General features: G+C 36.0%; 1 protein-coding gene across 1 annotated transcript in view; it reads right to left on the reverse strand.

Moving 5' to 3' along the window:
• The window catches only part of LOC125671829 (uncharacterized), a 76,176-nt gene that overhangs the window by 8,166 nt on the left and 55,510 nt on the right, over positions 1-12,500 (reverse strand). The window contains exons 23-24 of the mRNA XM_048907768.2: positions 2,226-2,415; positions 511-546 (exon numbers count right to left, since the gene is read on the reverse strand). Coding sequence (XP_048763725.2) covers positions 511-546; positions 2,226-2,415 — 226 coding nt within the window. The remainder of the gene's footprint in view (positions 1-510; positions 547-2,225; positions 2,416-12,500) is intronic.

Consider the following 12,500-nt stretch of genomic DNA (forward strand, 5'->3'; position numbering starts at 1 on the left):
AGATTGATCACTGTTCGTTATCTTCGCTTTTCATAGTAGAGGACTCGGTGTTAATTATATACATGCACACAGTTTAACTCCTATAGTACGTGAATAGAGAATATTTTCGAAAATGCCATGTGTTTACAATAGCAAAATCCCAATAGTCCAGGTCCTGGGACCATAGATTCACTATTTACTCATTAGAATCAAGCAAGGAGTTGACAGACTTGCTAGGTGTCCAGGAAAAGGGGGAAACTATTTTTAAAGGCACAATAGTAAAGTGCAGTTGGCCATATTAGGCGTTGCATGTACGAAGAGTATTACAGTATGTAGACTGGGGACGTCACCCAACCTATGAGCGTCTTTTCAATCTTCACAAAGAAAGAGTTGTGAATGTCAAGCAGGGAATCTCGAGTAGTCTTTTTTCTTCATTTTTCTTGATATCTCTGAATTTGTTTGATTAACAAACACGTTATATCAATTAAAATTTACTGCACTGCTTGACAGTCGTAATATTTGAGAACTTACCCTGGGTCACTGTGTAGAACCAAAGTCCAAACAACCCTTTGGAGAAAAAGAACATAATTATTTTTCAAAACTTTTGTAGGCAATTTTAAAAGAAACGAAGATAAATAGAGAAAATACACGCCGTCTTGTCGCCTTTGCTTTGTGATGCATTTTTTCGTTTAAGTTACAAAAGATCAACTCATGATGCTTACATGATCAGAACACATTCACTAAATGTCGTTTGGTAAAAATTTCTTTAAATCGAGAGAAGTTTACGTCGTGTGCTACATGTATGAAAGTCAAAGGATACTCAATATTTTGGACGCATCAAATAAATTAGGAATTTACTGCGTTTACTAGGAGTATGTTATCATTTCATCAAACAGCAATGTAAATCAACCATTAATGCATGCAATACAATAATGAAAAGACATTTTGGAAGAAAATCAATTGATGGGTACTGTTTTTCTTTCCAATTTTCAAATAAAGATTTGGGAATAATGAAAGAAGAAAGGCGATTTTATAGGAACGTTTTTGTGGTAAATAAGTGTTTATAGTAATATTAAAACATTAAAGCAAATAGTTTTACTCAAGAATATCAGTAAAACTGATGGATGCTCCCCGAACTACATCTAATTAATGAAATACTTCAACCGACTTGTACAATGATTGGATGGCTGAATATTTTTAACGTTCCACTCGAAAATCTTTCACTCATATGGATACGTCACCATTGCCGGTGAAAGGCTGCAAAATTTAGGCCTTTACTCGGCATTGACGACCTTTGAGCAGGAATCTTTATCGTGCCACACCTGCTGTGACACAGGGTCTCGGGTTTTGCTGTCTCATTAAGGCCCACCCCCATCTAGTCGCCTCTTACGACAAGGAGTCCTGAGGAACTATTCTAATGCGGATCACCAAGGGGTCAATAACTATTGAAATTGACCTTTACAGAATGGCTTCCGTCTCAAGTTATTTGCGTGACATGAGCAATACTTGTTCAAAATTGTTGAGAAAAGGAATCTTTTCCTCATACAAGTTAGATGTTCTGAATGACCTTGACCCTTTTAAAACGACGTTGCGAGACCTTAGTCCAAAAGATCAATAACTGTTGAAATCACAGGCAATTGCATCGCCTGGGGTCGAATTTTCTATTAAAGAGTACTCTTTATATAGTACATTCGACCCCAAGCGATGCAATTTCCTGTGGTTGAAATGAAGGTTTTTTTAATATACAAAGCACATGTATATATATGTATTCCGAGTGACTTTGACCTTTACAAAATGTCATTGGGGTGACCGAAAGTCATTTATCTCAATCAATACCTGTTGAATAACTTGAAATAAGGAACCCTTTCCTTATAATAAGATATATGTTCTGAGTGAACCTGACCTGACCTTGGTCCAAGGAATATTTGCGATGGGAACTTTTATTTTAAAAACTGTTGAAATAAGGAACATTCATATTATGAGTGACCTTGCCTTTAGAGTCTTCGCATCAAGGAATTTGTAATCAATTATATAAATTTCTGATGAAAGGTTTAGGAGATATGGGCTCGAACGGACGGACATACACGACAGCAACTATATGCTCCCCCGAATTTTTTTTTCGGGAAGCATACAAATCTATAACATTTGGTGGGAGGATATCTGATGTCCTTGAGCTGTCTTAAGTGTTTGCATGTGACAGATGCTTGGTTGAAATTGAATTACATGTAAAGTATAATTGATTTTACCTGTATTCCCGATATGGATACTCATCTGATGTGTACTAGGTGTTAGGGAATATGGGTTTCTTACTAGAGTTCCATTGTTAAATCCAATTCCTACATTGCTGCCCCGATACGTAATGTTAACGTTGACATATTCGAAGATTACATGTGTAGATATATAATCTGTCACCACAACACACTGCACAGTAACCCTCTATAATTAGAAAAAAAATATCACGTATCACTAGACATGTTCAGTTGTTAGGTAAGGTTGTTTTTTTTGGAAAATCATGACACAAATAGCTCTCGCGTACTTTGAATGCATACTTTTGATGAATTCTACCTTTGCATGTCTATAATTTGTTACGATTGCTTAAGTCCTTCTATTTGGTTACTTGAAGAGGGAATATTTTAAGACTGTATATTTCATTTCTTGCTACTTAATGTTCGCCTGTCTCAATTATTCAGGCAAAATAATATTGTTTATTTTTTTTTTATTTGAATCAAACAAATTAGGGTGGTTAGTAGTGTATACAAGCTCATCCTAGTAACATAACACTCTCTTAACGTATTCATCGACGACTCGACATAAATCCGAATGAAATCGGCCCTATCTGAATATTCGTTAGATTGACTGGGATGGAGTGATTCTGAAAGGTTAAAAATGCGAAATGGAATATGTCACACTAGTGCCCAAAACCTTGTTTTGAGATTTGTTACGTCACACCACAGCTGTATATAGTTTTAGTCCAGCCAAAGAAAGCCCAAATTTGCAAAACCCATAACAAATTGCAAACGATTTGTTTTCGTTGTATTTGTTTAATATATAAAGTAATTATTCCAGGGGGAAAAGTCGCCACGTGTCTGTAAAGGGCAAAGTGGGTTTTTTTCTATAATAAAATATGAGCATTTCGGTGAAAACAATAAAGAAAATAAGGCAATGGCCATATTAGACTAATACCATTTCAGCAGTTAAAACGTGATAAAAAAAATTAAACCAGACCCTTTGTGTTTCTCAAACAAGAATAGAAATAAAAGAAAATATGTTAAAACGTTTCTGATTATAATTGAAATAACATGACCTTTTTGCACTTAAACATGATAACGTTTTATTCTAATGCATCTTCATAGAAATGATTTTTATTTTCATATTTTTTTTGGTTATATGTTGTAAATAGTACTGTAAATTTTCAAATTCTTGCATGGCAGTGTACATGCTGGCATGGATAAGAGCCACTGTGCTCTCTGTAATTCAGACAGTGTAATAGCACATTTTCGAGTTACTGCCGGAACACCGTTTTTACCCAAATTTTACACGCGCCCACAGATTTGGTTAGCCCTAGGCATTTCCGGTTTTAAAACGTCAAGTTTCAAACTGATGGAGAGAACTTTTTTAATCGATATTTTATGGAAAATGACAGGTGCAAGGTGAAGATAACGAACAGTGATCAATCTCATAACTCCTACAAGCAATACAAAATAGATAGTTGGGCAAACACGGACCCCTGGACACACCAGAGGTAGATCAGGTGCCTGGGAGGAGTAAGCATCCCCTGTTGACCGGTCACACCCGCCGTGAGCCCCATATCCTGATCAGGTAAACGGAGTTATCCGCAGTCCAAATCAGTGTGCCAAGAACGGCTTAACAATCGGTATGAAACACGTCAGACAGCATTTGACCCAATGCGAGGTTGTATTGACGAACTAGATCGTTATAACGACCATAGAATTTGCGAAATGCTGACTTCAATCGAGACTGTTGAAATCCCTGTACCATCAACTTGTTTGTCAGTAGCTTACCTCGATTTAAAAACTGACTATACCCAGAACAAGCTCTTGCATATCGAATCAGTTGAGATATATAAACACCATATGCAGGTGATAATGGAATATTGCTACATAAATGTGGGAAGTTGACGATGGAGAAGCTGAAATCATCCCGTTTGTCATACAGTTGAGTTGTCAGTTTGCCGTTAATGTCTACTTTCAATAAAATATCTAAGTATGAAGCAGAAGTGGACGACTCTGTGGTGTCCTTTATTTCGAGCTCACAGGGATATATCAAATCGACATATGAATGAAAGCTGTCATTGTTAATAGACAAAACGTCATCGATATATCTAAAAGTCGAATGGAAGGTCACAGCGAGAGATCTTAAGTTCTATTTTTTTTTTCGGATCGAGGGGTCTTGTTTCTTTTGTAGAAAAATTAATTTAGTTATCTCAGAGTCGTGTGAGATTTCAGTGGAACTGAAGTTAGAGAGGTAATACCACATTGTCGTGAAAAAATTATATTAAACAAAGTGTTTTAATTTGTCTATAGAATTTCGGTCTGGTAAAATGTGACTCGGTCTAGTAATATTGAACCAATTATACAGTAAGTACCAGAAGAACTTTTGATAAATTGCGCCAGTGTCAGATTTAGAGGGGGGGGGGGGGGCAACAGTCCTCCCACCTTTCGCCACAAATTCAAAAATAATGCAAGTAAAAACTCAGATTTCTCACCCAAAATGGCTGAGTATTTTGGCTAATACTTTATTTCACCCCAACCCCCCACCCGTTGAAAATCCTAAATCCGTCACTGATTTAACATCAAAGAAAACGGGATTAATTATAGTCATTTCATCACATGGAACATTACAAGTGTCTCAATTCTCAGCCAGACATTCAAACTTGCGATATTTTATGACTTACACACAGGATTCTGTGTACAGTCTTACAAGAACGAAAATGGTTCAGATTATTCACTTCAAACCATATTGAAAGTACACAAATGCCCAGAACAGTTGCCATTAAATCAGACTGCATCCCAGTAACGAGACAGACGTCAAATCCTTACAATGTATGGGTGCTGGTGCACCAGTCAGGACAAATTGTGTCTGAGGTTGTACCTGAGTTTTGTGTTGTTTCAAATTTGGTGCCAATTTTGTCATATATTAGAAATAGATTATATTACTGCTAAGCAAAAATATATGGTAAAAGCACCGCACCATGTCAGATATCATTCCCATTGTGGTATCATGTCATCAAATCATGACATCAACAAATATTTGAATTTTCATGTTTTTGTCTTGTATATCTTAATTTGTCATTTCCCAACAACTGTTTAGTTCCTTTTGTTTTTGTAGTAACTGTTGTTGATCATTTTGCAAATTGTCTTGATATTTCAAAGCTAGCATGTTTGTACTCTGATTGGTGGCTATGTTTTATTATCATCATGAACATTTGAACATCACCACTGTCATTTTTATGTTACGAATTGATCATGGATTGGTAATAATATCCAAGCAACTGATATTAAAGTATTCCAAGAGGGTAAATATAATTAATCTAAGAAATATTCAAAACAAATTAGAGGACGTTTTGTCTATTAACAATGATAGCTTTCATTCATATGTCGATTTGATATATCCCTGTGAGCTCGAAATAAAGGACACCACAGAGTCGTCCACTTCTGCTTCATACTTAGATATTTTATTGAAAGTAGACATTAACGGCAAACTGACAACTCAACTGTATGACAAACGGGATGATTTCAGCTTCTCCATCGTCAACTTCCCACATTTATGTAGCAATATTCCATTATCACCTGCATACGGTGTTTATATATCTCAACTGATTCGATATGCAAGAGCTTGTTCTGGGTATAGTCAGTTTTTAAATCGAGGTAAGCTACTGACAAACAAGTTGATGGTACAGGGATTTCAACAGTCTCGATTGAAGTCAGCATTTCGCAAATTCTATGGTCGTTATAACGATCTAGTTCGTCAATACAACCTCGCATTGGGTCAAATGCTGTCTGACGTGTTTCATACCGATTGTTAAGCCGTTCTTGGCACACTGATTTGACTGCGGATAACTCCGTTTACCTGATCAGGATATGGGGCTCACGGCGGGTGTGACCGGTCAACAGGGGATGCTTACTCCTCCTAGGTACCTGATCCCTCCTCTGGTGTGTCCAGGGGTCCGTGTTTGCCCAACTATCTATTTTGTATTGCTTGTAGGAGTTATGAGATTGATCACTGTTCGTTATCTTCACTTTGCATAATATACTTTATTTGAAATTACAGTAGCACTAGTTTACATTTGAAACTTAAAACACGTTCAATTTTCCAGTACATTACGATTCAATAGAACATATAATACACTTTATAAAAAAGGCTCCCACATTTTTATGAATATTCTCTACTCGTTTGTAGTGATCTCGAATTTATTGTTGCGATAATGGAACGTGCAAATATTCAATGACACTCCAGTATGCTGTTTCACGCTCCCGTCACTGGATGTACACGCGACTCTCTGGACAAACAACATCAGGGTTCTAGGATTTCGACTTCAAGTCCAGGAGCTCTGTCATTTCTTCCATTCTTATATCTGTCTGTACCTCCGTATCTGTTTTCTTGATGTTTCGTGGTGACGAGAAACCAACATAATTACGATTAGTGGAATCATTATCATCACTAAAACAAAGTTTCCGATATCTGGAAAAGGAATAATGAAAATAAATTTTGTGGCTTCACCGAATATTTTTAAACACAATACCAGTGTTTTAATGTGCAACCAAGGGGGCGACACCTCGGCACCGCATTTGTTACTTGAACAAAAAAAAGGGGGGGGTTCTGATTTTGAAAACATTTTTATAGGCCTACCAAACGAAACATTACTGAAGCATATAGGTTAAACAAAGCTTTAAATGAAAGCAGTTATATTACACTCCATTAGGTTGCTACCCAAATATAGCATCCAATGAGTCTATTTCTTTCCTCGGATATAAAATTGAGACCCCCCCCCCTCCTAGCACAACCAACACTAAACGTATTTAGAGTTTTTCGCAGTGTTCCACTATGTTTAATGTAATTTTTTATAATTTGTTTAACAAACTTTATAAACATTTTCAGAATGTATATATGTATACATGTATGAGAATGAATAGTGAACAGTCATTGTATTAATTTGTAAAATATAAATTACAAACCAGTTTATGCTACTGTGATTGTGAGACTGAGATGCATGGCTCGATGTCCCGCTTGTCGAAAGAACTCGTACTTTTCAACTCAAAGGCTGTTTATAATTGTTGTAGGCAAACAGTCAGGTACGGGTTTTCCTTTGTAGGCTTTCAATCTACGAAGTCTACGATGTTTCGAAGGGTCGTAATCTTTTTGCTTCATCAACTTTAACCACGCTTTTCGGATCTTTTGTCTGTGCCAGAGAGGGATAGAATGTAATGTTTTTCGTGTAACCATACTTTCCCATCTTCCATGAGTTCTCACCCTGAGCAGCAGTATCTTGCTTTTGATCCCTTCGTTTCTTTCCAACAGATGCTATCTTACCGGAAGTATCGAAGGCTAACCAAATCTTGAAATCACGTGATCACGTTATATAAAATCTAGAATAAACACGCGTTCCGGCAGTAACTCGAAAATGTGCTATTTAATGTTGTGATAAAACTTGACTACCTGATTTAATTGCCGTATCCAAAGCCATTGCAAGCGTAAACTAATATATGTTTGCGCCCATGACAAAAGGGCCCCTATGGCAATTTTTACCTATTTTCAATTTTTAGCAGATTTAGATAGATAATAGGTAGAGGATTAAACATATGTAATTTTATGGACCTCCTTCACTTCTAAGACGTATTTTTCTGCGTTTGAAGCACTGATATAGTCTATAACATCAGCGTAACGTCATGACCTTATTGGCGTCATTCCGGAGAACAACAATTTAATTCATCTGAAAGAGACAAGGTGCTGGATATATCTTTTAAGTTTAATTTCATTTCTTTAAATGCTTGTGTGTGTATAATTTGAAAAAAAAGACACTCAAATTTTAGGCACTTTAAAACAATTTCAATATAAATAAATCAAATTACATGTACTTAGATTTGATATTCATGGCTTAAATTAAAGGAACATTAGATTTTCACATTTTTAGTCGAACATAAGACAGTCAATTTGATGAAAATTGCATTTTAATTCACAAAATTTCCGAAATAAAATACACTGTACAAGTTTACTAGAACAGGCACGCACCACACACACACATATAATATGTGACAGAAAAACTTAAAACTGTGAATTTACTGGAAAATATTAATCAATATGGGAATATTTGATATCTTTTCACCTTGGTAACGCTACATCTTCCATCTTTTCACCCTGCGTTATTTTCATTTTCAAGCATTTCGTCAACATAAAGACTATTATGAACTCCAATTTAGTAAGAAATTGAGTGTCTTTTTATATTCTTGCGACACATTATCATGGTTCTTTCACAAATTATGGGGCCTCCTTGGCCGAGTGGTTAGAGCATCGCGCTCAAAATCACACGGCCTCTCACCTCTGTCGGCGCGGGTTCGAATCCCGCTCGCGCCGGTAAGTGAGAAAGTTTCCCAGTTTACTTTCGGGAGGTCGGTGGTCTCTTCCCAGGTACATCATATCTGGGTTCTCTCTTCCACCAATAAAAACTGGGCGCCACCAGATAACTGAAAAATTGTTGAGTGTGGCGGAAAACATCAAACAATCTTTCTCAAATTGTTTCAAACCTTGAATTCAGCTCATGAAGCAAACATCAGTGCGAATTTTCTTAGGTAGTCGATATTAAACACGAGTGTTTGAGAAAAGTAATTACTTTCATTCAAAGTATGGGAATATTCTGTTTCTTAATACGTCTGTGCGTTCCTTGCGATATGTGTTAGACAAAGAAAACTCTCATTTATGTTGTTTTTGAGAAAAATAAATAGACCAATCGTTTCAAAAATCTGGAACCCGTGCGTGAATCTGTTCACCATGGTCACGATGGTCCACAGTGATAATACAATCTTTCCTTCTTTGCGTCTGCTATATGTTTTTGAAAATTTTCAACAGCTGCTAGCTTCTCTTCTTCAGTCACGGCATCAATAATTTATTTGCGCAAACACTCATATCTCTGGCAAACGTCATCCCTGGGATTGCTATCTTTATGTGTGGAACATATTTCAACCATGCATCCTCGAAAGATGATATTCGCAGAGCACGAAATCCTGTCTCTTGACACGAAGTGCTGTATCGCTGATGAATGGCTTTTTGGTATCAGAAGAGGGTAGATAAATAGGAGGAATGCCGTCACTTCCTCTGGGGGCTTCTGGTTGTGGCATCCCCACTTCAGCAGCATAATTAGTTATAAACATCATGGCACGTTGTATTCCCTCGAATTATAGAGCATGAACCGGTGTTTTTTCCCTTTATTTTCGTGCTCTCGTGGAACAGCTCCATGATCATCAAGATGTTTTGCAATATTTTTGAAAACTTTTTTGTTGTATCATATACGATCAGAAATGTTTTTCTACATATTGCCCGACTTTCAAAACTAAACTCATATCTCGCACGTTTGCGTTCCTTTCGTTTGAATGTTACTTTCTTGTTCCCAACTCTTTTAATCGAACCCATGATATAGATTTCTTTTTACTCTTTTGTCATTTCCCTCAATCTGTAAATGTGTTCTGTAATTTCCGATTTCAAAAAATTATCCAAGCAAGTTACTAGAACAATTGCACACAAATTCATCTTCCACTTCAGTATTTTCGTCATTACTGTCATGTACAACACTATTCTCAATCTCTGAGCACTGTGAAACTCTAGACATTATTAGCTCCTGCTGATCGCATTCATCTGCTGAACCTTCATCCTCACTACATGTATAGCTATCACGTTCATCCTGATGGAGCCCAAAATGTTCCCGAAACAGGTCATCAAGTTCCTAAATAAAATTGATGGTTTAAAGTATTTATTTATCTATTCAATTAATTTAGCATATCTTATTTCAAAGCATCGTACAAATGAAATAGGATTGAACAACAGTAAAGGCATAAGAGAGTCGGGCTTCATAAATGGAAAGTCACATCTATTGAATATGCCATATTAAAGGACCCTTTGTCATTGGCGCAATCATATGTCTTTGACAAAATCGAAAATAACCTACTTTTTCCTGTAAAATATATTTGAAAAGATAAAATTATTTACGTCATAATGATTCTTACGATCTTGTGGGGTTTTTTTTAACATTGTGACACTATTGAGCTGCCGTACTTTTTTTTTTTTTTTTGAACAGAGTAACGCAACATAGATATGCTAAAATATAAAAATGCGTATAATTTAAGGAATCTTTATTTCTTAGGCTTTATTAAAGTTATAATGTAACAATTACACTTAAAATATAAAGTTAATGTTGTACTTAGCAAATAAATGATATAACATATTGCATTGTGGGAAATTGGTGTCTGCTAAAATGTTTACAAATGATAAATCCAAATAGTACATCATCATTAATCCCCATAAACAAATATCAATGAATAGAAAATCGTTTGAATATAGAATATAACGATAAAAGAATTGTAAATACTTACTGAATTATTCCTGAATGACCCGTAGTTCTGCTGTGTGGTAATATGACGTCATTTAAACGCATCAGTATGGAAGGCAAAAATGTCATACTTGATCTCTTACAGAAACATATTTAATTGTTCGTATTATTTATTAATGCAGCAAGGTATTAATTGCGACTTTTAATTAATCTTTTACTAATTGTTAATAAACATTTTGGTGCATTTATTTTTTCTTTTGCAATTTGTTACGGGTTCTGGTGTTCATTGACTGGACTATTTATACAGATTTCATCTAAATAAAATATTACTTGTAGTTTTATTAATAATCATTGCAAAAATGGGAAGTGGTAGATCCTGGCGTTGCGTCAAACATAAGTAGTACATTTTACTTTTCCAAGCGCCTGACACTAGAAGTGAAAGTCACAGATCTTGGATATAGCACAGAGACCAAGGTCTCAGTAAGTGTTGGCATGATAAGAGATCAAAATGATTGATACTTAATCTACAGGTAGCGACGTCACTATATTAGTGAAAAAATCTCAAATAGGACGTAAAATACTTAATCGCACCAAACTTACAACCACGATACGACGTGTAACGACTGGAAATGTCAGATCGCGAGAAAGCGCATCATCAATCGCAACGTTATTAGATGACCATGTCAGCAAACTCAATGGCAGGGAGGTATTTGTTCATGTTTAAAACTGGCGACCTGTGGCAATCCCAGACAAATCGTAGTACATGTCTTGCAAGGTCGCACCACCAACCGTGCACAATATTTGGGTCTTATAGTCTTAACCAGATCGTACCACTTATCACAATACTACACGACTGATGGCGCGACTGATTGTGCAATCTCCCGATGAAATTTACGACTATCCAAGATCTATTGCATAATATGTACTGCTGATTGCACGACCCTACGATGGATGTTACTATCAATCTTTTGCTCCCATGTACAAAATAGTGTACTGTGTATAGGAAAATATTTGCTCGAGCTCCCATTGTATTTTCGTCCTCGTTGTCATTAGGCAAATGCAAGAATGTAATAAATCATATACGTTTAAATTAACTGTGTCTAGGTGAATTTTAAATGGGACGAAAACGTCTGCAAGTGTAGAAGGGCGAAAATAACCCCGTGAACAGTATCAACGTGGCTGGAATGCAAATCCAGCAACAACGACATCTGATACAGATGCAAATTAATACGCAACAAAAGTTGCTGTGCATACATGTAGCCGCAATTCTGCAAAGGTTCAAGATCTGCATAAATGTCCGGTTCATTATTGTCGTTCTTTTTCCTCCTTGACCTTGCTTTACTGTGTGCCATGACGGACTGTCAACAACAAATCAAACTTCAGAGTGATCTTTCTGCGATAAGTACTAGGTAGCAGTAATGGATCTTACAAACAAACGCACGTCATCAAGATGAATCACACGTCATTGGGATTAATTGCTCAACTATATCCGATATTGTTGGATTTTTTAATTATAATTATGTAGTACTATATATTATGCCAGGTTTCAATTTGTTATTCTAAATCTAGAATCCTAATATTCTGTGATTTTATACACCTGGATAAAATCAAATTTCATAATAACAATTAGTCTTGATACGGTAGTATTGGCATTATATATAGAATAATAAATGAAATTAAAATTGGCTGGTAACCTAACATGGATGTGTCAACCATTCAAACGAAACGTTTTGAAGCATACGGTTTTCTGTTCACACGGGGCTTAAAGAATGTTTCATGGTGTGTTTTGATGCATGAATAGTGGAAAAATACCCGAGGACTTTTTTGACATCGAAATGGCAAGGCAACAAGGATTTCATACATTTCTCCATACAACCTACATTATGCAATACATTCGAAATTACTAACTTACAAACTACTAAATTAACCCATACAATTCAATTCCTGTATTGTTTTCGAGTCA

The sequence above is a fragment of the Ostrea edulis genome, chromosome 4, assembly GCF_947568905.1.
Source record: "Ostrea edulis chromosome 4, xbOstEdul1.1, whole genome shotgun sequence".
In the NCBI taxonomy this organism is placed as follows: Eukaryota; Metazoa; Mollusca; class Bivalvia; order Ostreida; family Ostreidae; genus Ostrea; species Ostrea edulis.